The sequence below is a fragment of the Capsaspora owczarzaki genome (genome assembly GCF_000151315.2).
Source record: "Capsaspora owczarzaki ATCC 30864 unplaced genomic scaffold supercont2.10, whole genome shotgun sequence".
In the NCBI taxonomy this organism is placed as follows: Eukaryota; class Filasterea; order Ministeriida; family Capsasporidae; genus Capsaspora; species Capsaspora owczarzaki.
This window is the reverse complement of record NW_011887301.1, coordinates 191,224-215,273: the sequence shown is the minus strand read 5'-3', so window position 1 is coordinate 215,273 and position 24,050 is coordinate 191,224. Positions and strand designations below refer to the sequence as shown.

General features: G+C 52.9%; 10 protein-coding genes and 1 non-coding gene across 12 annotated transcripts; 6 read left to right on the top strand and 5 right to left on the bottom strand.

Annotated features, from left to right (window-relative positions):
- Positions 1-2: 2 nt before the first annotated feature.
- On the bottom strand, positions 3-2,581 carry CAOG_05872 (the record flags this gene model as incomplete). 2 transcript variants are annotated; one of them, XM_011272280.1, is made up of 5 exons in its annotated part: positions 1,685-2,581; positions 1,266-1,467; positions 689-849; positions 534-596; positions 79-459 (listed from the first exon to the last, which is right to left on the bottom strand). In XM_011272280.1, the coding sequence occupies exons 2-5, from the start codon at positions 1,312-1,314 to the stop codon at positions 79-81; spliced, it is 654 nt and encodes a 217-aa protein (XP_011270582.1). In that variant the 5' UTR covers positions 1,315-1,467; positions 1,685-2,581. The 2 variants fall into 2 exon arrangements, with proteins under 2 accessions (XP_004345462.1, XP_011270582.1); XM_004345412.2 differs by lacking the exon at positions 1,685-2,581 and having other exon boundaries at positions 3-459; positions 1,266-1,524.
- CAOG_05871 (hypothetical protein) lies at positions 1,809-4,565 on the top strand (the record flags this gene model as incomplete). Its single annotated transcript, XM_004345411.2, has 2 exons — positions 1,809-3,214; positions 3,312-4,565. Exons 1-2 carry the CDS (start codon positions 1,955-1,957, stop codon positions 4,563-4,565), a joined length of 2,514 nt encoding a protein of 837 aa, XP_004345461.1. The 5' UTR covers positions 1,809-1,954.
- Positions 4,566-4,576: 11 nt separating this feature from the next.
- CAOG_05870 (ubiquitin carboxyl-terminal hydrolase) lies at positions 4,577-7,698 on the bottom strand. Its single transcript, XM_004345410.2, has 11 exons — positions 7,250-7,698; positions 6,875-7,085; positions 6,686-6,805; positions 6,477-6,584; positions 6,106-6,368; positions 5,858-6,005; positions 5,624-5,767; positions 5,356-5,534; positions 5,156-5,265; positions 4,902-5,061; positions 4,577-4,802 (listed from the first exon to the last, which is right to left on the bottom strand). The coding sequence occupies exons 1-11, from the start codon at positions 7,658-7,660 to the stop codon at positions 4,689-4,691; spliced, it is 1,968 nt and encodes a 655-aa protein (XP_004345460.2). The 5' UTR covers positions 7,661-7,698; the 3' UTR covers positions 4,577-4,688.
- A 241-nt stretch (positions 7,699-7,939) lies between these two features.
- On the top strand, positions 7,940-9,603 carry CAOG_05869 (hypothetical protein). The gene is made up of 4 exons (XM_004345409.2): positions 7,940-8,566; positions 8,651-8,885; positions 9,035-9,131; positions 9,202-9,603. The coding sequence occupies exons 1-4, from the start codon at positions 7,972-7,974 to the stop codon at positions 9,430-9,432; spliced, it is 1,158 nt and encodes a 385-aa protein (XP_004345459.2). The 5' UTR covers positions 7,940-7,971; the 3' UTR covers positions 9,433-9,603.
- A 771-nt stretch (positions 9,604-10,374) lies between these two features.
- CAOG_05868 (geranyltranstransferase) lies at positions 10,375-12,077 on the top strand. Its single transcript, XM_004345408.2, has 6 exons — positions 10,375-10,426; positions 10,526-10,669; positions 10,782-10,806; positions 10,896-11,008; positions 11,111-11,191; positions 11,284-12,077. Exons 2-6 carry the CDS (start codon positions 10,547-10,549, stop codon positions 11,983-11,985), a joined length of 1,044 nt encoding a protein of 347 aa, XP_004345458.2. The 5' UTR covers positions 10,375-10,426; positions 10,526-10,546; the 3' UTR covers positions 11,986-12,077.
- CAOG_05867 (NIF3-like protein 1) lies at positions 12,024-13,359 on the bottom strand. The gene is made up of 2 exons (XM_004345407.2): positions 12,811-13,359; positions 12,024-12,687 (listed from the first exon to the last, which is right to left on the bottom strand). Exons 1-2 carry the CDS (start codon positions 13,338-13,340, stop codon positions 12,093-12,095), a joined length of 1,125 nt encoding a protein of 374 aa, XP_004345457.1. The 5' UTR covers positions 13,341-13,359; the 3' UTR covers positions 12,024-12,092.
- Positions 13,360-13,554: 195 nt separating this feature from the next.
- CAOG_09686 lies at positions 13,555-13,639 on the top strand. Its single transcript has one exon. It is a non-coding gene; the product is annotated as a tRNA-Tyr (tRNA).
- An 878-nt stretch (positions 13,640-14,517) lies between these two features.
- On the top strand, positions 14,518-16,948 carry CAOG_05866 (phosphatidylinositol transfer protein/retinal degeneration b protein). The gene is made up of 3 exons (XM_004345406.2): positions 14,518-14,655; positions 15,915-16,195; positions 16,297-16,948. Exons 1-3 carry the CDS (start codon positions 14,556-14,558, stop codon positions 16,720-16,722), a joined length of 807 nt encoding a protein of 268 aa, XP_004345456.1. The 5' UTR covers positions 14,518-14,555; the 3' UTR covers positions 16,723-16,948.
- Positions 16,949-17,011: 63 nt separating this feature from the next.
- On the bottom strand, positions 17,012-18,614 carry CAOG_05865 (hypothetical protein). The gene is made up of 5 exons (XM_004345405.2): positions 18,482-18,614; positions 17,870-18,030; positions 17,711-17,801; positions 17,304-17,599; positions 17,012-17,177 (listed from the first exon to the last, which is right to left on the bottom strand). The coding sequence occupies exons 1-5, from the start codon at positions 18,600-18,602 to the stop codon at positions 17,067-17,069; spliced, it is 780 nt and encodes a 259-aa protein (XP_004345455.1). The 5' UTR covers positions 18,603-18,614; the 3' UTR covers positions 17,012-17,066.
- A 360-nt stretch (positions 18,615-18,974) lies between these two features.
- CAOG_05864 (hypothetical protein) lies at positions 18,975-19,970 on the bottom strand. Its single transcript, XM_004345404.2, has 2 exons — positions 19,830-19,970; positions 18,975-19,737 (listed from the first exon to the last, which is right to left on the bottom strand). The coding sequence occupies exons 1-2, from the start codon at positions 19,940-19,942 to the stop codon at positions 19,491-19,493; spliced, it is 360 nt and encodes a 119-aa protein (XP_004345454.2). The 5' UTR covers positions 19,943-19,970; the 3' UTR covers positions 18,975-19,490.
- Positions 19,971-20,099: 129 nt separating this feature from the next.
- Positions 20,100-24,050, top strand: CAOG_05863 (Tsr1 protein). Its single transcript, XM_004345403.2, has 9 exons — positions 20,100-20,233; positions 20,737-22,147; positions 22,274-22,381; positions 22,464-22,602; positions 22,689-22,740; positions 22,824-22,945; positions 23,051-23,378; positions 23,495-23,569; positions 23,668-24,050. The coding sequence occupies exons 1-9, from the start codon at positions 20,131-20,133 to the stop codon at positions 23,874-23,876; spliced, it is 2,547 nt and encodes an 848-aa protein (XP_004345453.1). The 5' UTR covers positions 20,100-20,130; the 3' UTR covers positions 23,877-24,050.

Below are 24,050 nucleotides of genomic sequence, written 5' to 3'. Positions count from 1 at the left end.
CGTTGCAACCATTAAACCTTTTTTTTTTTGGTACTGGGAACAACGACATGCGCGGCAACAGAGATACACACCAAAAAATCATGGTTGTGTTGATGGTGGTGGTGCCTGGGATGTGGTTTCAGTGGTAGTGTCAGAAGTAGGGCTGGAAGCAGGCGCTGACGCTGGAACGCCCGTAACATGCTGCAGCGTCGCGATAGCTGCACCACGGAGCAATGCTTGTCGCAACGACAGTTTTCGGCCGTGGGCACCGAGTGCTGCACGGATGGTTTCGAGATGTGACATTGTTTTCTCGGTGGCCTCTTCCAAGTGAGCCATCGATGGTTTGTCCTTGACTTGCCAAGCCTTAATGCGAGTGCGCTCCTCGATCAAAGGCTGGAACCGGACCTTCTCGTCGTCGCGCTCGGGTGCTGCCGCTGCAATCCTTGTGCGCTTGAATGCAAGACCGTGTGCTGACTTTGCCTGTTCGTGCATAAACGTTTAGCTGTGGTTGTGACAACAGCAAGTGTGGCCCCAACAACCAATTAAGCCCGTACCATGTTCAATGCAATTTCGCGCTCAGAGATGACACGCTTGATTCCACCCATGGACTTTTTGACCTGATGAGACAGACACCAGCAAAACAATGGTGGGATGTGAGTTGAACGTGTTTTTACGTTGATTCTCCGTTCCCGTCTGCTGCATCTCTTACCATTTGCATGCGACGAGTATAACTGGGCACTGCGCGGTTTTGCGAGCGCTCGTAGTGCATGTGAGTGAGGAGGAGGTTGCGCTCCTTGAGCAGCACAAACCAGAGCTTGTGGAGGTCCTCAAAGCTCTTCAGACGCAGCTCCTGCGTTGACCACCTGCGACCTGCACAAGACCAAACGAAATTTCACCATCAATGTCAATGTTCAATAGTGAGAGATCAGATTGAGGTGGTGAAGGGCCGCGAGAGGGGTTCACAAGCTGGCAGCCAGAGCGAGACCACTGCAGAGCTACTGCATGGATGGGGGAAACTGCAACAGCCATCAGGAGTAGAGTAGCACGATGCCGATGCACTCAGAGTCTCATGCACGGAAACCCCCAACCCCCACCTCCCCTTTCAACAGGCGTCGAACAGGCTGCAACGGGGAAAGGGGAGCGCATGGCTTTGAGATCTCGCCATTGCCCCCACTATGACTAGCGACCCGCCGCCACCACGCCCCTCAAACAAGTCACTCGAGCTGGGACATCTGCGTCTTGCTTCCACCGTTTCAGTGAGGGCCGAGGCGGGGGGACGCACTCACCGTCAAAGGGGACGTCGCGCGCAGCCTGGCTCTCAAAGAACTCGGCCATGCCAGGCGTCTTTGGCACTGCCGCTGCGATCGCCGCTGCCGTCGTCTGCTGCTGGGTCTGTGCTGAGCTGGCTGGCTTTGCATTGGATGTGCTGGCGGAGGATGCAGCAGCGCGCTGGGACTGCCGAGCGAGGAGCGCTGGGGCTGAGCGTTGCTGCACCAATCGCAGCAGAACAAGCGACATGAATGGACCAAAAAAAAAAAAAAAAAACTGAGACTGGCTTGACAGACAGTCCAAGTCGAGACAGGACAAGACAAGGGATAAAATGGCACCAGAGCAAGGAGAAGAGAATGGAGGAAGGGGAGAATGTTCAATGATCGGTGCTAAACCCATCCTGGGCTTACTGTGCTGACCATCCAACAACACCTACAGGTGCTCCAGTCCATGCTTGGAGAGGTGATTCTGGTCAATGGAAGGACTTGTGGATTTCCTGTACATCTACGTTGCAAAAGCTTAACCATTTTTTGTTTTCTCAGTCAACTTTTTTTTTTTGTTTTGTTTTCTTTGCTCTTATTCTTAGATCTATTTTTCCGTCCTTGTGTTTCCTTTTGGGTGTGTGTTCTTAGATCATTTTTTTCCTTGTTCTTCCTTCTTCTTCTTCTTGTTCTTCCTCTTCTTCTGAGGCTGGATTGTTTTGTTCATGTTGCGACGCAATGCAAGCACGGCGCCGTCCGCTGCGTTGGCTGAGCTTGCAATCAATTGCTCGTCAGCGCCGCCGTTCCCAAAGCGCATCAGCGAGCGCTCGCTGTTGTGGGCGCAGCAGGCAGACAACTCGAGCACAGACGACGACGACGACGACGACGACAACAACGATGACGATAATGACGATGACGATGACGATGGGAGCGGACTGGTCTTTGGACGGAGACGACGACGCATGGGGATTGATGACGAGGACGCAGGACAAGACTGGCGGGGCAGCAGCAACAGCTCAGTCCGCGCCATGATGCATCAGCAGCAACAACAACAACAACAACAACAACAACAACAACAACAAGGCGCTGCACATTCTACGGCCATGAAGATGGCGATGCATGGTCACAGCGCGCACAGGAGTAGCAGCGGCGAACCCTCTGCGCATCACAACAACAACGACTCGTCCATGATGCAGACCGACGAGATGGCGCACACATCCATGCATCACCATGCTGGTGGAGCAACGCGGGATGCCTTCCACACTACGAGCACTGCTGGCCGGTTGTCGCTGGCGACATCCAATCCCAACCCAAGCTCTTCCGCAGCCGATGAAGAAGAGAAATCATCATCCTGGTGGACTGGCTCGCCTCAAGCGCAAGCATCATCAATACACACTTCAAGCTTTGGCACACGAGGGCGACAAGACCACCACCAGCACGCTGACATGTCTCTAATGATGCCGATGGGTGATCGAGCTGCCGCGAACAAATCGCTGACTCGCCACGATACCGTTCCACTGTCAAACCCGCTGCTCCAACCTGTGCCCAAGCAGCTGACATCACGGAGAGTGGCTCTCGACGAACAACTGGGAGTTGCTGACGGGCAGGCCAAGCCTGGCGTTCCTCGTTTGATGAGTTTTCGCAATAGCTTCGACCTCCAGCCACGGCCCCGCCTGCCTGCGCCTGACAACGACTGTGACGACGACGAAGAGAACGACAACACAGACTCTCGCCAACGCGCTGGGACAGACCGCTCCTCCTCGGCGCCCGCAATTCAAATTCCCTCGCTTTTACCAGCCCCGCCAACATTTGGAGTGTTTCGCCCCATCAGCGGCGACTTTACTCTATCACGCACTGCTGCTGCGCGCCCGGCCTCGTTGATTATTCTTGGGACGAGCAACGCGAGCAACGCTGGCTGTTCTTCTTCTGCGTCTGTCGGTGATGGCCGCCAAACGGCACGCTCGCTGTCGCGGTCGGACTCGCTCGTTTGTCTGCCGGCATCATCACCTCGCACCTCCCCTCGAGGCCTCTCTGCCTCTTCCAGTGTGTCCAATCTGAGCGCCGGCGATGTCGCTGCCGCAGTCTCTATGGCGCCAACCCCCGGACACGACAACTGCATCCAGCGGCTTTGCCTACACCTCCTCCTCCTCGTCATCGCTGACGCCAGTGATTGGATCGAGTCTGGTTTTGAGTCCTCTGAGCGCCGTTGATCGAAGTGGCATTGGATTTTATAGCAACGGCACTCATAGTGGCAACAATAGCACTGGAGTCAAGTTTGGCGGTTTGAACGGCGGTTTCGGCACTCATGACTCTGGCCACGCTGCCGCTTCTTCGGTTCGTCGCAGTAGCAGTCCTTCGTTGGCGGCAACGCGAGCCAATCCAGCTGGAGCGTTTCCCTCTGGATCGTACGTGCTACTCGCGGGCGAGCCAGACGCAGCGCAGCGCCTGCTGCAGGCAAAGCAAGATTTCCACGACCAGTTGCTTGCCCACCAACGGCGCATGAACCAGGCCCATGCCCAGATTGCTGCCAGTGCCGATGAGCTTCCGCCTGCTGCGCGTAGCAAGCGAGCTGCCGTTTTTGGCCAGTCTGGTCGATTGGAGCAGGAAGACATGATGACTGCTGCCGATGATGCTGCTGGCGACAACACAGTGCTGTTGGGTGAAAGCTCCAAGGACCTGGACAACGACCTGCTGGCCGGGTTGTCTCTTACGACCGCCCCACGTTGCGCTGTATGGATTCGGCACGAATTGCAACTGCCGCTCGACCACGTCCGCAATTCCATCGAAGACATCTTCTCCGCTCTCGGTGACATTGTTGACATGTACGTTCCTCTCGCCATCTCGGCCGATGCATTCGTCTCGTTTCAAACAGCCGAACAGGCTGAACTGGCCGTGGCGACTTTTGCCAATCCCGACCATGCTCAGCAGGCCGTGTTTGACATTCTCAGCGGACGCATCCAGCGTGGAGAGGTCCATGGAGATCACATTTACAGCCAAGGGCTTGCTTCCATTTCGGCGATTCGCCGCGTCTTCCTCGCGACTCCGACCGGTCTGGTTCGCACAAAGCGGCCGCGTATTTCCTCGACAGCGGATGAACACCTTCCGTCAAGCTCGACCGAGACCGGCTCGGGTGAATCGGCCGACAACAACAGACACACGGGTGGGCTATACGACAGCGTGAGCGCGTGGATGAATGCGACGAATGCTGCTCCCGATGCCGCCGGCCACTCTTCTGCGCACGCGCACACACGCGAGGCGCTTATTTCTGTTCAACAGCTTTCGCGCTGGGAGAATGAAGGCGCTACCATTGATGCCTTTCAAGCAGTGATTGAGTAACCAGCGAAAAATTGCGGAAAATACATTGCTCTATTCGTTTTGTGTACAATAATACATTACGTGCAAAACCACATCAAGACATTTTGTTTTTGAACAGCAATAGAGCATAGTGGGTGGGGGCAATTAATTGGCCGAATATTCCATCTCGTCCTTGATGTAAAACAGGAGGTAGCCTTGACTTTCGCGCACTTCTTCGATATCCACTTGGGTGATCCAGGCATCGTCGCACAAAAACCACTGCCAACAACGTTCCCATGCCAGGAGAATTTGTTAGACCAAAGATGTGCGACGAACTGACTGCGCTCGGAAGCAAAAGCAGAGATGGCGGAGACTTACGCGTGAGTTGTGACGAACGTAGCATGTGTAGTGGCCGTGATCGATCGAGCCGCGATGGTTGACCACAGCAAACAGGGAGTACATCGCATTGCCTCCAAAGTCGGGCGATGCATTGAGAATGGGCGCTTCTTCTCGAGGGGACGGTGGTACGACAGGGATGCTAGTGCAATGAACCGGGATATGAGAAAATCAGAAGCCAAGCATGACGAGAAAAAAAAAACTTGAAAACTGTAGAATGAGCTGGTTTCACTTACTTGCCGTTCTGGCGTTGCAAACTGGCTGACAAGTAGGGCGACATGTCAAGATGTGCGGGAAATTCAATATACGAGTCGATCTTGAACGAGCGTGTCGCGTGCTCAAAGCGCTATTGCGCACAAATCCAGGGGGGGGGGAAAAAAAAGACGAATGGTGACTTTCTTCATGGGTAACGCTCAAAAAGCGAATCGGTTCGTACCTTGAGGTGACAGCAGACAACGACAGGAAGGGACTTGATGGTCAGCTGCTTGATGCAGTCTTGGTGCGTCTTGCAATTTCCGCACGAGATTTGCTCTGTGAGTCGCTCGGGCCTGATGAAACGGTGCAGGCATTGCTCCAGACTGTTGGGCTGAAGTTCCTCTGGTGTTCCGGTCGCACCTGCACAGAGATCAACATGACATTGCATGATGAGTGCGCATGCAACCCAGACAAATTCAAAACAGGTGAAAACAACAACAAAAACTCACCTTTGTGATGGCGCAAATCCAGCGAAATGTCCCAAAACGGATCAACAGTACTGGAGACGGATCCGCAGCGGAGACAGGTCAGATCAGATTGAAGAGCTCCGGTAAAAACGCGGTGAATGATGCAGTGACAGTTCAGCAAAGTGCCTGCAAAAAGCGAAGCGGATGAGAACATTGTTCAAACAACCCACTTGCCAGCAAACACAGCGTTCAGGCAGATGTCGACAAACGCGGTACCTCGACAATGAGTGTGCATGGCATCCAAGGTGGCAATGAAAAACTCGTGAGCGTCTTGCTGCTCGTAACCCGCCAGATGTTTGGCGTGTTTCCAGACCGAGTGTAGGAACTGGTACGGAGTGTGCGGCTGGGTTTCACCAGAGAAGAACTGTGCACAACCAGAGTTGAACGTTGGTGATTATTGTGTTGTTTCACGATCACAAACCGTTAAAGTGCCAAACAATAAACACAACAAATGGAGCACGTACCCGATGTAGCAACTGGTCCATTTCGCATGCCATGCAGAGACTATCGCTGCCGCTTTGATGGTGGTGATGGTGGTGGTGATTGTGAGGCTGGACACCCTTGGCCGTGTCGACAGGAGGCAATCCCTTGCCCAGCTGAATGTGGCAGGTTTCTTCCGTGTGCTGGTCGGCCAAAAAGTAATTACGAAGCAGTGGGTTGTGGATGAAGCTCTGCAAGATGCAATTCATAAAGCAAGTGTTGCCGAGGTTGTTCAACCCGCGAAGTCCTGGACGAAGAAGCAACACGATGAACAAAGACCATACAAGCAGTTGAGCGGTGAGTCACCAAGAACAGGAAAAGCGGTGCGAGTGCAGGGAACAATTCGTCCACTAACCTAGGGTGGAGTCTTCCGGGTCGGTAACGTTGGCGACAGAGTGAGCCGATATCAACCTTGCCTCCTCGGCCTTTGGCACCCAGGGTAGATACGGCAGGCGGTTGGTCTCTGCGAAGGATTGAAAACAAACCACAATCAAGGCCAAGCACAAGTCATGTTAACGACCAAAGCCGAGTCTACGAAAAACGAAGAAAAAAAGTGTAACAGACCTGCGTAAGCGGCTCGCTCAGCCTCGACTCGTTGGTGTTCAATGATATCGTCCATCTCGTGGTCGTACACGTAGTCTTGGCACTCAAAGCAGTAGATTTGATCATGAACGACATCGCAGGCTGCAAAAGAGAACAGTGAGTCAAAGCGTAGTCTCCACACAAGCCAAAGAACCACGCGAATCGGCATACCAAGTGGATGACCACACTGTCTAGCATGTGCCTCTGCATGGCTGAGCGGCAATGCGGTGGTGCTTGTCATGCTCGTGTCCATCATCGTGGCAGTGGTGCCATTCGACGCGTTGTGGTTCAATTTCGCCCTGCAGCCAAAGAACGTGCAGGACAGACATGCGTGCAACTTGCGACCTGGCGCACGACACACTGAGCAAGCTGGCGTTGGAATCTGAGATTCGAATGCATCATCATCGAGTGGACGTGAGATAAGCAATCGTTCTTAGAATCTTTGGTGTGCCAGTCTCAGCGACCGATTTTGAGCCCTAAAGCGTTGCGCACACACACACACACAAACACACACAAACACACACAAACACACACGCACACACACACCTTGGAGGCAACTGCTGCGGGGCTCAGCTGAACCTCTGTTGGCGAGGCAGCGGAGGCTGTGGCTGGCGGACCAGACCGGAGCGAGCGCTGCCTGCCACTGGTGCCACTGGTGCCACTGGTGGTGGTGGCGGCGGCTGCAACTGGCGGTGTTGCCAAGGACGCCGCAGACGACGTGGCTGAGGCTGCGTGCTTGCTCGTCAGCTGGAGCGACGCACGCCAGGCCTGCAGGTAACGCTGCATGGCGGTGAAGAGGTCGCGGCCCGTCGTCTCGCCCGTGCTGCCGCCGTCTGCCTGCTGATCGTGCTGCTGGCTGTGCTGCGAGTGATTGCGCAATGTCGGCTGCGGTCGCGGCTGGAAGAGCGCTTGCTTGAACACAGCCAGATGCTCGCACCCTCCAGCAGCTGCTGCCATTTTCGCCGTGTGTGTGTGTGCGGTCGAGTAGAACAACAGGGAGGACTGAGCTATCTATCGTATTTATTATAGTAGCAAGTACCAATGTATAGCATTGTAAACATGGAACAGGGTCAGAACAAGCAGGATAATGCAGCACGTTCGAGCGTTCCTCCATCCGTCAATGCGACTGGGCACAAGAGAGAGAGATCGGTGGGTATCAGATGGTACAGTATGCTACTTTCAAATGCACGCCTTTGGAGGTTGAATGTGACACCTTCAGTTCCAGTCTCACTTTCTCAGAAACGCTGGCTTTGAATGGCTCACGCTGAATGAACTCTGCGACGAGGACTCCGCCTGCCATTGCACTCGTGGTCTGCTGCGGCTTGCCAGGGTCGGGCAAGTCCACCGTGACTTCCCGCCTGCGCCGAGACTGGCCGGCGACCCAGACCGAGGCGAATCCATTGCTGTGGTGGCTGGTCAATGTCGACCAAGCGGTGGAGCGACGCTGGCCGGGATCCGAGCCGGGCTCTCCGCGCCATGCGACCGAGTCGTACGCTGAAGGTCATGCCTCCAATGCGCTCGGTGCATCGACCGGGACTGATCCAGCTGACGAACCCGAGACGGCTGCAACTTGGCGCCAAAAGCGCGCGCGCTTGATTCAAGACGTGGGTGCCTTCGTTGCACAGCTCTCGTCAAGCTCTGACAAGGATTATCCATTCGCATTGGACTCGTTGCAGACCAAGGGTCAAGAGGACGGCGTCGAGTCGCGGCTTCAAAGCTTTGCTTGGCTGTTCAGTCCGGACGACCAAACTGGAAATCTCGCGCGAATGCAGTCTCAGACAGGTTGCACACATGTGGTTGTGGTTGATGACAACAACTACTATACCAGCATGCGGTATTCGTACTATCGTATTGCCCGGCAATGTAAGGCACTGGGCGAAAAAATAGCTATCGAACGTTTTGTTCGCGCTTCGTTGATTGCTATTCAATGTTTGCTGTGACCAACAGATCGTTGTGCCTTCGGGATTGTACTGTTTGAGTGTGAGACGAGCACCTGTGTGGCACGCAACGATCTGCGCCATGGTGGTCGGATTGCTTCCGAGATCATTCACGACATGAGCAACCGCTTCGAAAAGCCTCCCGCTCGAGCTGTGCTGGAGCCAAGTACAATCTCCAATAATTCGGACTGGCAGATCAATTGTCTTGTGTGCAGCACGGAGAGCCAGCCATTGGACTCTTGTTGGTGAGCATGTTGTGCTTTTTTTTGTTTGTTTGTTTGTTTTGTTTTGTTTGTTGGTTTGGTTTGTTTTGTTTGTTTTGTTTGTTTTTGGTTTGGTTGGGTTTGGCGCGCCTCGTTCCACTCACAATCTGTTGATTTGATCATCCGAATAGTGAGGCGGTGACAACCTTCATCCGACAGTTGCAGAGCACTGTTGTTGAAGCAGCGGTGTCGAGCGAAGATGATCGAGTCGCTGCGCAAGCGGCACAGGTCAGTAGACGACAGATTGCACATGCCTCGTCCATTCTTTGACTGATGTCTTGGTTGACTGCATGGGCAGAGTCGTGAGCAGACGGCTTCGAGTGCGCTGCACCAAACCGAGCTCGCGCTGCGCAAGCGGACGTCCCTCGCTATTGCCAGAGCTCGAGCGAACGGCTCAGTTGCGCCGGCCACACTATCCCGCATTCTTCAGCTCAAGCAGACCTATTCAGAGCGCATTCGCGGCTGTGACAATGTGGAAGCGCTTTTGCTTTCGTTTGAGGCTGACGTCGCCTCGCTCTCACAGAACTGAGCTGAGCTGGTGGCGACCAAGAAGAGACGTCGGTTGAATAACGCGACCAAGCGGCTTCTAGCAAGGCCATTGGCAAGCTTCTGAACTTTGTGGCATCATTGTTTGGCTTTTGTTCCGATGCATTTTGAGTCAGGTTGTGCGTACATTTGGTGTGCTTGCATCATTCTTTGTTGTTGTTGTCCTGTTCTTGTTTTCCTTGCGTTATGACAATCTCAGATGCAGTTCTTTCCTCACTCTTTGATTTTTCGTTTTTTGCTTTATTCTTTGTCATAAAGCAAGGAAAAGAACAGGACACCAAAACGAAAAAAAAGAACGATGCACAACTCACAATCTCAGATGCAGTTCTTTCCTCACTCTTTGATTTTTGTTCTTGTGAGTCAAAAAGTCAAAAAAATCCGAATCATCCGATTTTTTTGATTTTTTTTTTTTTTTTTGGCGTTTTTCCTTTTCTTTTTTCCACCTCCGTTCTTTGTTCTCCGTTTCATTCGTCGTCGCTCCATTTCCATCCACTTTCTCGCACACTTTTCTTTTATTTTTAAGCATTACCAGCACGAGATGCGACGACGAGGCGAGACACGCGGTCGCAGCAGCGGGAAGTGAGAGCAGTAAAGTCACGCCACAGTGTTTCAACGCGTTTTCCCCGCTCTCTCTCTCTCACTGTCTCTCACTGTCTCTCTCTCTCCACCATCCAAAGTCTCCCACTTGTTGGAAGCTCTTCCGATCTGAGTTTTTCCAGCATTCATCGCTTTTCCTTGCTTTTTTTTTTTTCGTCTCGCTCTTCAGCGTTCGAGTGAGTGCGTCTCTATTGTCGGCGAACGCGCTCCGCTCACGCCACAATCCATCCACATGCGTTTTGTCGTACCTACCTCAGTTCACTCGCTCCCTCCTCATTCGCTTCAATGTCAAGCAACATTGCTATCGATCGTGTTTGTCACTCTTCTTTTCTTGTTTCCCTTGTCGTTGTTGATGTTTGTGCTTGAGCTCTGTTGAGAAGGCATGACAATCATCCAACTGTGGCGAAACCAAATCTGCAACTACTACTGTCTCGCTCACTCCACCTCTGTCAATCATCTTTGCGACGGACTTTTGATAGAGAAACTTCGAAACACTACCAATGACCATGTCCGAGCAGTTGAAGCAATTCCTGGCTGTCTTTGACACGCTTGTTGCTGACGTGATGGACGTCGCCGTCAACCAGTACGAAACCCCCAAGGAATCCCAGCAATGGATGTCAGAGGTAAGCATGCCTGCTGGATGCAGCTACGTTGCATGGTTTTGCTTGTAGAGTCGATTGAGCACTGACATGTCGGCTCTGCGTGCGCTGCTGTATTGGTGCTTGTCCACTTCAGAACCTCAAGTACAACGTTCCCGGCGGTATGCGCAGCTTCCCCCTTGCCTCTGTGGTGACTACGTGTGGTCGTGCTGCTGGTTGCTCACGTGTGTCGACTCTCGACTCTTGGTAGGCAAGATGAACCGTGGCTTGAGCGTCGTCTCGACTTATGAAATTCTGCTCGGCCGTCCGTTGACCAAGGACGAGCTTTTCAAGGCTCAAGTTTTGGGCTGGAGTGTTGAATGGGTAAGCATTGTGATTCTGTTGGCTTTCGTGGATGCCCTCTTCCCTCCTTGCCTGGAAGGACGAAATCGCTCATGGCATCTCTGTTTCACCATCTCATCCCAGCTCCAAGCCTTCTTCCTGGTCGCTGACGACATGATGGACCAATCTCAAACCCGCCGTGGTCAACCGTGCTGGTACAAGAAGGTAAATGTAGTTTGGTTTTTTTCAAAGAGCTTGAACACTGGACACGCTACGCTGTTTCTGACTCTGCTTCTTTTTGGTTTTGAATCTCACAGCCCGAGGTTTCCAACATTGCCATCAACGACTCGTTCGTCATCGAGGGCAGCATTTACATTCTTTTGAAAAAGTACTTCCGCTCGGAGCCCTACTACGTCGACCTGCTCGACCTGCTGCACGAAGTTACCTTCCAAACAGAGCTGGGCCAGATGCTCGACCTGATCACTGCCCCCGAGGACCACGTTGACCTCACCCGGTTCACCCTGAGCAAGTACAAGACCATTGTCAAGTACAAGACTGCCGTGTACTCGTTCTACCTGCCCGTCGCAATGGCCATGCACATGGCTGGCGTCAAAAACCCCGCAGCGTTCGCGGCCGCACACTCCATTCTCATGGAGATGGGCGAGTTTTTCCAGATCCAAGACGACTACCTCGACTGCTACGGCGACCCAGCGGTCATTGGCAAGATTGGCACCGACATTCAAGACAACAAGTGCTCGTGGCTCGTCATCCAGGCCCTCGACCTCGCCAACGCCGACCAACGCAAGATTCTGGAGCAACACTATGCACGCAAGGACGAGGCATCCGTCGCCGCCGTGAAGGCTCTGTACAAGGAGCTCGAGCTCCAGCGCGTCTTCACCGAGTACGAGGAGAAGAGCTTTGCCAAGCTCACACAGCTCATCAACGAGTTGGACACTGCCACTATTCCCCGGGAAGTGTTTACCGAGTTTGCCAAGAAGATTTACAAGCGTCAAAAGTAAAATGGCCTGATGGTGTTGATGGTGTTGTTGTTGTTGTTGTTGTTGCTGTTGCATACGAAAAAACAAGATATTGCTCAAAATATTGCTCGAAACCTCCTCACACAATCTTATACGATAACGAGGGGGTCGGCGTCCTGCTGAGAAACTGTCACTTGAACTCCGGCAGTGCCAAACAGCTCGGCAAGACTCTCGCGGAGCTTTGCGAGGTAGCCACGCTCAGTGTTGGTGTGCTCGCAGAGGACGACGGCGGCGCCACTGCTCACCGCGTCAAGGACGTCATGATGCCCCATCTCACCGGTCAGGTAGACGTCGGCACGCACTCCGCGCATCACGGACGAGCCCGAACCGGCGCACAACGCAATCTTTTGAACGAGCACGTTCTTGGCATGCTCCAATGCAGCAGCTTGCGTTTTCGGAGGCACTTGGGCGGCTGGTACCGCCGCCGATGGGAGAGCGATGCGGACATGCTCCACCTGCAGGTGCGCCTTGATTTTGGTCAGCAGCTGGGGAAGCGGCGTTGGCTGGGCCAAGGTGACGAGTCGGCCCTGACCCGTGCCAGGCTGTGGCAGCTTTTCGAGCGAGTGTGTCTCCCAGGTCACGCCGTTGCCAGCATGCTTGGCAAGCAGAGCGGCAAGCGACCCGAGGTGCGATTGCTGGCACTTGAACTCGAGCTTGCTTCTGGAGGCGCTGTCGTTGGACGAACTGTAAAAAAAAAAAAAAGAAGAACAAAAAAATGGTCAGTGATCTGACCAAACAAGGGATGTGTCGTTGTTCTTTGTTGCTATTGTTGTGGTTGTGGTTGTTGTTGTCGTGTCCGTAACTTACAATGTTGCAAAGGAGCTCTCAGAACCGAGAATCGAGGCAATGGCCGTCCTGAGCTCGGCAAGCTGGCCTGCCAGGCCGTAGACACTTGCGCGATGCGTACCGCTCGAGGTTTGCGAGTCGCCGTCGTGATGGAACGTGTGCGGCTGCAGCACGCTGATGGCGGAGGCCTCGCCGAGCCCGGACGCGAGCCAGTCGTTGATGCCGCCCTGCACCGAGTCGTAGCTCGTGTGCGGGCTGTAGATGGCAATGCCATGCTCGATCGCCTTGACTGCAATGCGTTCCTTGGTTGCTCCGGCTGTGAGCTTCTTGAGCGCGGCAAAGATTGGCGGGTGGTACGCAATGATGAGCGGGATGCTGTGCTGCGCGGCTTCGTCGACAACGCGCTCGGTCAGGTCGATGGTCAGCAGAATCTTGTCGATCGGCCGGCGCTTGGTCACCGGCTCGACCAGCAGGCCCACGTTGTCCCACGACTCGGCGAGGCGCAAGGGCGCAAAGGTCTTGAGGGTTTGCAGGACTTTGGAGAGTTCCATCTGCTGAGCGAGTGCAAGATGATGAGTGGTGGAGTGTCGAGGTCTGATCCAGTCATGGACTACGATAATGTGTCGTGTTGTGGTGTTTGTTTGTGTTGGGTGTGGTTTGGAAGAGAGTTGTGAGGAAATCAATTGTCGATGTTTTTGGTTGGTTTTGGAAAACGCTGGATGTGTATCGTATCGCGTGTGCCCAGTCATGATCTCAACAAGCAATCCGACCTTAGCTCAGTTGGTAGAGCGTCTGACTGTAGATGAAAGCAAATATCAGACGGCCTCTGGTTCGAATCCGGAAGGTCGGATTTCTCTTTTTGTCCTTTTTTTTTTTTTTTTGTTTTTTTTGGTTTGTTTGAACGCAGTCCACTCATCTCTCCCGTGACTCTTTTCTTTTTCCTTGATTCGTTTTTGTTTCGTCCTGGTATGAGTTTTGACGATACTAGGCCGGGCGTACAGCTCAACAGACTCAAAGGCAAAAAGTTGACCAAAATCCGACGCTCAAATGGTCCACTTTGCCGCTCCGACCCCAGCGCCCACAATCTGCAAACGCCTCGAAAGCTCCACAAATGGCGAGAAAAATTATTTGTCTACTCATTTTATTTGCTTTGGCTTTGCTGGGAGGATGTTTGAAAGGGTTCAGCATGGAAAAAACAAAGTCGATTTTGAGTTGAGCATTTCCCAGTGCTTCCCGAGTCGCGTGTGTGCTCTGTGATGGATTAAAAGTTGTGGCATGATTGGTATTCTCCGATGTCGTCGTTTGTGGTTGTTGGAAAGGGCTAAAAGGGATGGTAATAAGGCTTTTGCAAAATCGGACGAAAAACTTGAACACGACCAGTTTAGTGCGCTGCAAAGTAATGCTTTACGATCAATTCGATCGCCCCCGTGTAGCACAAGTCTGATTTTGTCCAATCCAAATCTGTATTATGAATTTACATATACAATATAGTATTTTCAATCCTGCTAGGAAGAGTGTACACGAATGGGGGACAGGTGACGAGCACTTTGCCAAATCGGCATCTCAGCTTTCGGTTTCTACCCATTCTTCCGACCATTCACAGCCCCCAATTTCTTATTCCAAAACTCGAAACTATGCTGTCGACTCACGGCACTGCATACCTTGTTGCCAAAGTCCGACCGTTGGACCTACGCTGTTTCTCTTTTCGGCGATCGTCGTCTGAAACAGTCTTTTCATATTATTTTGGTTTTTTGACTGTACAACAAATGCTAGTGAAGGAGTTCCGCGTTCCCCTCCCGATTTCCGTTGAGGAGTACCAAGTTGCCCAGCTGTACGCTGTCGCCGAGGCCAGCAAGAACGAGACCGGTACGTTCTCGCTCTCTCTCCACCACCGCTGACATAGCCCCCCTTCGTCGAGTGGCTGCTGCGTTGACATGTTTCCGTTCGGTGATGGCTTCCTTTTTTTTTTTTTTTTTTTTTTTCGGTTCGCTGTTTCTGCTTCCTTTTCAATACTCTCTCCCTTGCCACACCTCTGCCATCGCATTGCAAAAGCCACCTCGCTCACAAGCAAACGCGCGCTCCATCTCCCAGTGCCGAGACTGCATCACCTCGGTCGCGGTCGAACTCGACTGCCTTTTTTTTTTTTTTTTTTTTCCTCGTGCAAAACCGCATCTCGTTCGCTCATCCTCTTCCTCTTCTTCTTTGTCATCTTGAACGTGCTCAGTCGCACCCCGCCTTCCATCTCTTTCTACACCCTCACCTCAATGTCTCCACAATTCCAACCAGCTCCACCAACGCTTGGCTCGTCTTGCTTCGTTTATTCAACTTTGCTCGGTCGAACGCAGCGGTTTTTTTTTTGGGCTGATCTCTTTTTTTTTTTTTTTTTTTTTCCCCAAATACAATCCACACTCGTTTGCACTCTCTCGCCATTCCAAACGGACTCAACATTGCCGCTCACACACGCCCGTCACATCACTATCACTGCTATCGAAGCTGTTGCATTGTGCTCTGCCGCGATTGCCGGTCGTCTCTGTGATGCGTTTTCACTGTTCGTCATCGAAGCATTTTCCTTTTTTTTTTTTTTTTTTTTTTTTTCGTTTTTTCCTCCTTTTCTCAATTGTTCGCTCCATTGCGCTTTCCGGCTCTCGTGGAGCCTTCCCTGCCCCTCCTCACGACACTCTGACGCTGCTTGCAGTACTTGCTTATCACGAGTGCGACACCCAATCCACTAACGTCACAGCTTCACGTTTGGACGAGCAGCTCGAGCGGTTCATACAGCCACTTCAGAACCAAAAAAAAAAAAAAAAAAAAAAATCCAATGTAAAAGTCGAACGTCAGCGAAGCAGCACTTTGGGTGTGACCCCACACTGCCATGCCACGAACGCACGTCACTTGTCGAAGCACATAGACGATGTACCACTCGTCCTATTGCCTCCCCCCTTTTTGGAAGAGGAGACGCTCGTTGCGAGTTGCACGAGCGCTCGACAACGCAGTTCTGCTTCTCTTCCTCCTCCTTCCCACCGGAACACTCGACTCGACTCAATTCCACTTGACTCGTGCACACTGGACTCACTTCTGACCCAACCCCCTTGAATCAATCGCCCCCCCCCCACAAACACAAATAGGCGGTGGTGACGGTATCGAGGTGCTCAAGAACGAGCCGTACGACGATCCCTCCCTGCCCGGCGGCAAGGGCCAGTACACTCACAAGATTTACCACTTGGCAAGCAAGGTTCCCCGATTCATCAAGGCGATCGCGCCAAAGGGCTCGCTCGAAATCCACGAGAAGGCCTGGAATGCCTACCCGTACTGCAAAACCGTCTTGAGCAACCCGGACTACATGAAGGACAACTTTTCCCTCACCATCGAGACCTGGCACAAGCCTGGCCAGCCCACCATCGACAATGTATGTTTTTTTTTTTGCTGAGATATGGGTGCACTTTGTGACATTGTGCCACTGTGCCACTTGGTGCTGAAATCCCATCGCTTATTCTGCACTCTCGCCAGGTTCACCAACTGCCACTGGACCAGTGGAAGAAGGTCGAGGTTGTTCAGATTGACATTGTGAACGACCCCGTCGAGCGCAAGGATTACAAGGAGTCGGAAGACCCTGCCCTTTTCAAGTCGACCAAGACTGGCCGCGGCCAGCTTGCTGCCAACTGGAAGTCAACCGCCGAGCCTCTCATGACCGCCTACAAGCTTGTCTCCATGGAGTTCAAGTGGTGGGGCTTGCAATCTCGAGTGGAGAGCATGACCATGAAGACTGAGCGCAAAATTTTCCACAACTTCCACCGACAGCTTTTCTGCTGGATGGATCACTGGTACGGCTTGACGATGGCCGACATCCGAGCTCTCGAGGACAAGACCAAGCACGACCTCGACGAGGCACGCCAACACGGCGAGGTTAAAGGCACCGCCATGCACGACGAGTAAAACCCCCCCAAAAAAACTCGACAGTGTTTTGTTGTCTGCCTGTACTTTTTCTGATAACGCCCTAAAGTGTCGAGTCTCCAAGACTCCACTCTATTCTCCCCCCCCCCGCTCCCCACTTCCACGTCCCTCTGCCTTGTTTGTACCTGTTCATTCGCTTTCTGTTGACAAAAACAAAATAATACGTTTTTCCTGAACAACCCAATAGCGACCCAATAGCAACCTAGCCTATTGTTTTCCAACACCATTCACAGCCAAAATTCGTGAAAAAACAAAACAAAAAAAAAAACAACAGTGGATGAACATTTGTTTAACGAACGACAACGAAAACTACAAACAACATAACACTATTTGATTAATCCCTTCTTTTTAAGCTCAGTACACTGTGGGCAGTACCACTTGCCCTTGGGCTTGGCTGTGAGATTGACGCATTGGAAATGGAACCACTCGGTGATACACTAAACAAAAATAGTCAGGGGGAGCGGTGAGTTGAGCCGCAAAAACCATGAACGACGACTCATCCGCTTCCAACTGGCAACTGGCAAAAAGCTTTCCAACAGCATTTCCCCCATCCAATGACATACATCGGGATTGTCGCAGCCAATCATTTCGCCGTAAGAAACTTGGTGACACACGCAATACACGGGCTCGTTCGGGTCGACTGGCATGTCCACGTCAACGCCTGGCGAACGAGCTGTGCCACGATTATTGTTACCGAGTTGGCGTGCACCACCAGCACGGGCAGCCAGTGCCGCGGCGTGAGCTCCAACTGTCAATGGCGGCGCTTGGTCCTTGGCGTTTGCTTTGCTGCCTTGCGCGGCTCGATTAAGCTTTTTGCCATATCCTGAGCTGCGGTCATCTTCGACGGACATACGGCTTTCTGCAGATTGGGCGGAGAGGGGCGGTGCGGGGAAAAAAAAAGACAGAGGGAGAAAACAACATGAGAAACACAGAGCAAAGGAAACCCGATCGATGAATCATCCATGCATACTTTTGCGTGCGTTGCCGTCGTCGTGGTCAATGTCAGCAACTTGGCGGACATGCTCCACGTCAGCGTCCAGTCGTTGGATGTGTTTATCGACCTGTGTGACAGTGAAAAGGTGAGATGTGGAAGCCGGAACTTTGAGCCAAGCACAAGCTTTTGACGTACCAGCTCGTAGCTCTGAGCAGCAATCTGGATCTTGTCGTCGCCAAACTCCAGGCATCGGCGGAAGTGCTCTTGGATGCCGCGGATCTTTTGGATGATTTCGTCCTGCGGCAGCGACTTGTCTGCAAGCGCCGGGCACAGCTGCTCGACCATCCTCAACGCCTCTATTCATGCATACAAAATTCACACTCTGAGTCAAACGAGCAATAACCGCAAACTGAAGCTGTCAAAATCAAAAACTGTCAAACATTCAACGTTTTTCAAAGCTATGAAACGAAAGCCAAACGAAAGCCATTGAAAAAAAAAAAAAATAAATAAAAAAATTGGCGCCTTTTTTTTTTTTTTTTTTTTTTTTTGTGAGCAATGCGCAAGGGGCGACCTCGACTTCTGCGCGCTGGCTGCCCCCCCCCCTCCGCCGAGTGCAAGTGCGGCGCATGCAAGAGCAAGACCCTCCTCCCACCCAGTAGATGGAGTGCCTGGCTTGTTCGAGCACTCGAGCGGACTGCTAGGAGCGTGGAGGACTGAGCAGAACCTGTTCGGCTTGCCTCCTGCCACATACAGACGCAGACACACAGACACACAGACAGAGACACACAGGAATCATCATGACGGTACCATGGGTGCGCGCGTCAAGCTCGCGGATGAGGGTAAAGTTGCGCTGAAGATCGTATGGCAGCGACTCGATCGTGGTTAGAAACTGCTGCAGGTACTGCGCTGTGACTGCGGGCCGAGCCATGTCGATGCAGAGTAATATGACTGAGGGGTCAACTAGAAAGAATAAGATAAATAAAAAAAATAGAGTACGCGAGAACGAGTGAGAGAACGAGAGAATGACTTTGCGCAATCATCTGCAGAAGCAGCGTTTTTACGAAAGAGCCGTTCGTTCCGCCGTTCTGTCGTCTCGCTTGGATCTGTTGTTGATAATACGAGACCGATACAGTATTATTATAATTTCAAGCAGGAGGAGCGGATCGGAGAGTTTGAGTGTGTTGCAAAACCGACGCTTGTCGATTCGACCATTGGCGATACTCCCATCCTCCGACAAGTGCGCGAGGGTTGGCAAGTTGTTCAAGTTCGACCCCGCCGGTCTCTCTTTGATGTGATGTTCGATTTGCTTTATGTTGGATACGTCTGATGACACTCATTGGAATAGAATTGTGCATGGCAGTTTGTCTTCAGTTGGAATACAGTTTGCAATTTCTCGACAATGTTGAGGCAAGTTTCAGCCTCAACCGACCAAGGTGTGTAAACATAGGCACTGAAAGAGTGCAACACTGGCTTCCAACTCGGGATTACCAGCGGACTGCCATCGAGCTTGTGCCAAACTTGATTCTTGAGTTAAATTGGCTTTGAACACAAAACTGTGTACCACCAGATACCCTTCAATGACCTAGTGTGCCCAGTAGCATCGATCCATCACCACGGAGGGCAATCGAAAGCCTCAGAGCAGGAACACAGGAGGACCACTCCGTGAGGCCAGCAACCAACTGGCATTCCGGAGCCGCATTGCTGGTACAAACAATCCCAATCCCAATGTACTGTATATCCTGCAGCCTTCTTGTTGTCCATGCACGCCTATCGATCAGCATGCGATTTGGCGCGCCAAGACTTTTTGGCTTGTGGATTACTGCATGGGCGTGGTCTCGTTTGGGCGGCCTTGGTCTGGCTGCTTGAACGCCGGGGCTGACGACGCCGCACTCGCAGATCCAAGCACATTCTCTGCATAGAACAGCTGCAGGATGGTCTCTGGCTTGGCGGTGAAGACGAGGTAGAAGCTTTCCATGTGGTCGACGCCTTCGCGCACGAGCCGCGGGACGTCCTGCGGCCTGGCGTGCCGTCCGTTGATGACAATCATATCGCGCACAATAGCTCTATTCCACAAGATGGGCAAAGCGCGTTGCAGCCGTTGAGAAATTTTGACGACGATCGCCTCAATGGTTTGTGTTTCGTTTTGTTGGCTCACCTTGTGCGACGCTGGAACACTGGCGGCATGTGTCGAATCAAGCCCAAGCAAAACCGATACAGCTGAATGGGCGTCTGCGGCATGACCCGCGGTCGAATCGACGGAAGCGGCATTTTGCACCGTCCTGGTAACTGTAAGAAGAAGAAGAGAGACTGAGCAAACACGAGATGCTCACTCGCTCAGACTTGAGTACTGCTGCTGTCGAGATAGGATTCCGCTTTCTGATAGAGACGTGCTACTGCTCTTGCTAATTCTGAATGCGAACGAAACCAGTTCTCATTCACTCTACCCACAGCAGCAAATGGACGGCGCATCGCATCGGCCGGGCAAGCTCAAGCAGCAGAACAAGTCGCACAAGACGGGTCGCCATCGCGCGAAGGGCGTCCTCGACACCGCCAACAAAGGTACGGGAAATCAGTCAACCCGACCATCTCGAGGACTGCTTCGTCGTCGGGGCAAGGGGAGAGGGGGTGGGAGAGAGAGAGAGAGAGGGGGCTTTGGTCTGCAGTGAGGCCGCGTTGCGCCATCCCCGACGATCGCACTGCTCCTGGCGGCGACTTCCTGCCATTTCTTGCATTGGGCGATTCTTGCTGTCTTTCCCTGACCACATCGCATCGACGAGGCGAGCTCAGAAGCGGCTCCACCAAGTGGCTTGTGAGTGTGCAAGCGAACCATGTGGACCTTTGCCATTCACACATGGTCTCTCTGACCCGACATCTGGATGTTCGGCTCCGGACTGTTTCAGCAGACTCACAACGAACAACTCTACATGTGCGAAAGAACACCACTCCCCACCACCTCCCCCAGTCTGCTTCCAAGGGGGGAACAGAAACGCACTGCACGACGGGAAAAACAAAAACAAAACCCCTTCACTCACTTGCTCCGTTTCGCCTTGCTCCGTTTGTAGGCCGCATGATTGACGACAACTCGTCAAGAACGAGCAAGCGATCGACCAGCTCGTCGGACGCAAAGCGCCAGGACAGACGCAACCACCTGAAGCAGCAAATGAAGGCTAAGCGCATCGAGGCGCTCGCCCAGCGGAGAGGTATTGGGCAGGGCGACGGCGCTCCAGTCACTGTGGCAATCCTGCCGCTGTGCGCAGACGTCGATGCGCGTCAGGTGCGCGCTGCCTTGATCAAGCACATCCAGGGCAACGACGCCGCCGCGGCCTCAGTGTCCGACTCGGGCATGGTTGTGTCTGCACAGGAGGATGCGATCGATTCGCGCGCTGTCGTGACAGTGGCCGTTCCCAAATTCAAGTCTCGCCTCACCCTCGTCACCTCGCCGAACGACCTGTTTGCGCAGTGCGACGCTGCGATCGGTGCTGACGTGGTGCTGTTCGTGCTGTCTCACTCTGTACCCGTGAGCGAGGCTGGCGAGCTGCTCATCAGCAACGTGCGCTCGCAGGGCGTCCCTTCCGTTAGCTTTGCCGTCAACAATCTGGAAGAGGTTCCGCCGCGCCGACGCGCCGATCTGCGCAAATTCTTGCTCAGCTACGCCTCGTCGCGGTTTAGCAAGCAGCAAAAGCTGTTTGCTTTCGACTCTGACTCGGAAGCCAGCTTGCTCGTTCGCCACCTCTGCGACAGCAGAATCGAGACGATTCACTGGCGCGATCGTCATCCGTACATGCTTGCCGACCACGTCGGATTCTCCGTCACCGACAGCACCGCCGGCACGGGCATTCTCAGCGTCACGGGCTTCCTTCGCGGCCGCTCGCTCGATGTGAACGGCCTGGTGCACTTGCGCAACTTTGGCGACTTTCAGATCGGACGCATCGATGGTCCGAACGACCCTTACTCGCTCAACCGACGCAACGCGACGGGCAAGAAGCAATCACAGCAGAACGTTGCCCAGATGGACACTGAAGGCGAGACGGAGGAGGTGGACGAGCATGGCAATCGCATTCTGGCCCGTCCTTCGGCCGAGCAGCAGCAGTCGCTCGTTTCAGAGATTGAGCCCGACCCAATGAGTCAACACCAGACCTGGCCCACTGTCGAAGAGATGAAAGCCGCGCTCCGCCAACAGCGCGCCCCCCGTGTGCTTCGTGTCCCGAAGGGAACATCCGAGTACCAAGCCGCCTGGATTGTCGAAGACGGCGATCGCGACGAAGACGACAACGGCGACGAAGACAGCGGCGATGAGGACGACGAAAACGCCATGGCCATGGCCACAGAGTTTGATGACGACGCCATGGATGGTGGCGACGCAATGCAGGATGGTGGCAATGACGAGGACGAGGAAGAGTACGAAGACCTTGTTGAAGAAACTGCCGATGCCAAGTACGATGCCGAGATGAACTTTGACGACGAAGAGCAGCAGTAAGTCATGTGTCGTCATGTTTGTAGTTAACCTTGTTTCGGCTCGTTGTTTGCCGTTTCCTTTGTCCTAGCTTGTACGCTGGGAATTCATCGAATCTTTCTGACTTGTTGCCTGATGACTGCCAGACTTGAGCACCGCCGACGCTTGAAGGAGCAAGCTGCGGATGAAGACACCAACTTCCCCGACGAAATTGATACACCACGAGATGTTCAAGCGTATATTCGTTTCCAAAAGTATGACCCCCGCCTCTAGATGTCTACAGCGTTGCTGGTGCGGTCTGGCAGCATTCTAACCCGCTGCTCTTGCGTTTGTCAGGTACCGTGGCCTCGAGAGCTTCCGAGCATCGCCCTGGGACCCGAAGGAAAACCTTCCTTTGGAGTATGCACGCATCTTCCAATTTGAAGACTTTGAACGAACCAAGAAGCGCGTGTTGCAGTCATACGAGGGCGTCGAGGTGAGTTTTGGGTTTGTGCTTATTTGGGCTCATCTGGCTCAATGCTCATTTTGGCACAATGCTCATTTGGTAACTGTCACTTGTAGTCTGGATCGTACATTACTGTCCACATTCAAAACGTGCCTGTCGCGGCATTTGGTATGTCATGAGCGGCACTCAAACTTGTTTCCCTTCGCCAGTCCTCACTATTGCCCAATTCCGATTTTTGTTTTGTGATGCAGAGGACTACCGCCCAGAAATCCCATTCCTGCTCTTTGGCCTCCTCGAGCATGAAAACAAAATGTCAGTGTGCAACATTGCCATCCAGCGCACCGGCTCGTTCGAGGCTCCCATCCGAGCGAAGGTTTGTGATTGATTCTCTCATCTCCAAGTGTGCTCTCTACGTTTGCCTTTCATCTCATTCTTGAACTTGCTCGTTGTTCATTGTTACTTTTTGTTTTGGCTGCAGGAGCCCCTGTTGTTCCAAGTCGGCTTCCGTCGATTCACCGCCGAGCCGATCTATTCAACGCACACACTCGGATCCAAGCACAAGATGGAACGTTTCTTGCATCTCGGCCGCTTCACGATTGCCACCATCATCTGCCCACTGGTCTATCCCACGGCGCCAGTCCTTGTTTTCAAGGCGCAGGTTGATGGCTCGCTGCCGTACGTTGGCTCGGGCACGCTGCTGAGCGTCGATCCCGACCGTATTGTGCTCAAGCGCATTATCCTGTCTGGCGTGCCGTACAAGATCAACCGCCGCTCGGCAGTTATTCGCTTCATGTTCTTCAACCGCGGTATGTGGAGCTTTTGTCATTCTGTGTTTTGGTTTTTCTCGTTTTTTTGTTGTTTTGGCACCAAAACTCACACATAATTCTCGACACGTCCGGTTTCGACGACCTCTGCTTTGCAGACGATATTGATCTGTACAAGCGCCACGAGCTTTACACCAAGCATGGCCGACGAGGCCACATTAAGGGCCCGATCGGTAAGAAATTGTTGCTTGTGTCCGACTCTAGTTTCCACAACAGCACCGACCTTCAACTCACGCGTTGCTTTCGGGAATACACCTTCCAATACCTGCAGGCACACATGGTCACATGAGCGTGACGTTCGATCGTCAGCTTGTCAGTCAGGACACGGTCTGCTTGAATTTGTACAAGCGCGTCTTCCCCAAGTGGACCTATCAGCTGTTTGCTCGGCCAAACAGCATTGTGCCCCTCGATTACTTTGACGTGCACGCTGCTCAAGAGGCAGCACAGGCGTTTGCTCCCGCAGCAGCCCTGATGCAATGAAGTTATGATCTGGGTGTTGGGGTTTGTTTCCTTGTGAAAGCAGTACATTTTTTGTGCATCGCTTTGTGTTGGCTCTGGACATTTTTCGCGATGAGGAGATTTTTTTTGGTGCACAATTTCCAGCCTTGCCTTCTCAGAAATTTCAAAAAGACAAAGAAAATGCTCCCAAATTTA

What these genes read in the sequence shown, in the direction of transcription:
- CAOG_05870 (XM_004345410.2), bottom strand. Translation starts at nt 7,660, where the DNA reads ATGGCAGCAGCTGCTGGAGGGTGCGAGCATCTGGCTGTGTTCAAGCAA. An exon ending in CCCGGAAGACTCCACCCTAG is followed by an intron (nt 6,369 to 6,476) that starts GTTAGTGGACGA and finishes TTCTTCGTCCAG; the next exon opens with GACTTCGCGGGTTGAACAAC. An exon ending in TTGTCTGCTGTCACCTCAAG is followed by an intron (nt 5,266 to 5,355) that starts GTACGAACCGAT and finishes TGTGCGCAATAG; the next exon opens with CGCTTTGAGCACGCGACACG.
- CAOG_05869 (XM_004345409.2), top strand. Translation starts at nt 7,972, where the DNA reads ATGAACTCTGCGACGAGGACTCCGCCTGCCATTGCACTCGTGGTCTGC. An exon ending in CAGCCATTGGACTCTTGTTG is followed by an intron (nt 8,886 to 9,034) that starts GTGAGCATGTTG and finishes TCATCCGAATAG; the next exon opens with TGAGGCGGTGACAACCTTCA. An exon ending in TCGCTGCGCAAGCGGCACAG is followed by an intron (nt 9,132 to 9,201) that starts GTCAGTAGACGA and finishes CTGCATGGGCAG; the next exon opens with AGTCGTGAGCAGACGGCTTC.
- CAOG_05868 (XM_004345408.2), top strand. Translation starts at nt 10,547, where the DNA reads ATGACCATGTCCGAGCAGTTGAAGCAATTCCTGGCTGTCTTTGACACG. An exon ending in CAAGTACAACGTTCCCGGCG is followed by an intron (nt 10,807 to 10,895) that starts GTATGCGCAGCT and finishes GACTCTTGGTAG; the next exon opens with GCAAGATGAACCGTGGCTTG. An exon ending in AACCGTGCTGGTACAAGAAG is followed by an intron (nt 11,192 to 11,283) that starts GTAAATGTAGTT and finishes TGAATCTCACAG; the next exon opens with CCCGAGGTTTCCAACATTGC.
- CAOG_05867 (XM_004345407.2), bottom strand. Translation starts at nt 13,340, where the DNA reads ATGGAACTCTCCAAAGTCCTGCAAACCCTCAAGACCTTTGCGCCCTTG. An exon ending in GAGAGCTCCTTTGCAACATT is followed by an intron (nt 12,688 to 12,810) that starts GTAAGTTACGGA and finishes TTTTTTTTACAG; the next exon opens with TTCGTCCAACGACAGCGCCT.
- CAOG_05866 (XM_004345406.2), top strand. Translation starts at nt 14,556, where the DNA reads ATGCTAGTGAAGGAGTTCCGCGTTCCCCTCCCGATTTCCGTTGAGGAG. An exon ending in GGCCAGCAAGAACGAGACCG is followed by an intron (nt 14,656 to 15,914) that starts GTACGTTCTCGC and finishes AAACACAAATAG; the next exon opens with GCGGTGGTGACGGTATCGAG. An exon ending in GCCAGCCCACCATCGACAAT is followed by an intron (nt 16,196 to 16,296) that starts GTATGTTTTTTT and finishes CACTCTCGCCAG; the next exon opens with GTTCACCAACTGCCACTGGA.
- CAOG_05865 (XM_004345405.2), bottom strand. Translation starts at nt 18,602, where the DNA reads ATGGCTCGGCCCGCAGTCACAGCGCAGTACCTGCAGCAGTTTCTAACC. An exon ending in GCTTGACGCGCGCACCCATG is followed by an intron (nt 18,031 to 18,481) that starts GTACCGTCATGA and finishes ATGCATGAATAG; the next exon opens with AGGCGTTGAGGATGGTCGAG. An exon ending in CTGCTCAGAGCTACGAGCTG is followed by an intron (nt 17,802 to 17,869) that starts GTACGTCAAAAG and finishes ACTGTCACACAG; the next exon opens with GTCGATAAACACATCCAACG.
- CAOG_05864 (XM_004345404.2), bottom strand. Translation starts at nt 19,942, where the DNA reads ATGCCGCTTCCGTCGATTCGACCGCGGGTCATGCCGCAGACGCCCATT. An exon ending in GTGTTCCAGCGTCGCACAAG is followed by an intron (nt 19,738 to 19,829) that starts GTGAGCCAACAA and finishes CTTGTGGAATAG; the next exon opens with AGCTATTGTGCGCGATATGA.
- CAOG_05863 (XM_004345403.2), top strand. Translation starts at nt 20,131, where the DNA reads ATGGACGGCGCATCGCATCGGCCGGGCAAGCTCAAGCAGCAGAACAAG. An exon ending in GCGTATATTCGTTTCCAAAA is followed by an intron (nt 22,382 to 22,463) that starts GTATGACCCCCG and finishes TGCGTTTGTCAG; the next exon opens with GTACCGTGGCCTCGAGAGCT. An exon ending in CCACATTAAGGGCCCGATCG is followed by an intron (nt 23,570 to 23,667) that starts GTAAGAAATTGT and finishes CAATACCTGCAG; the next exon opens with GCACACATGGTCACATGAGC.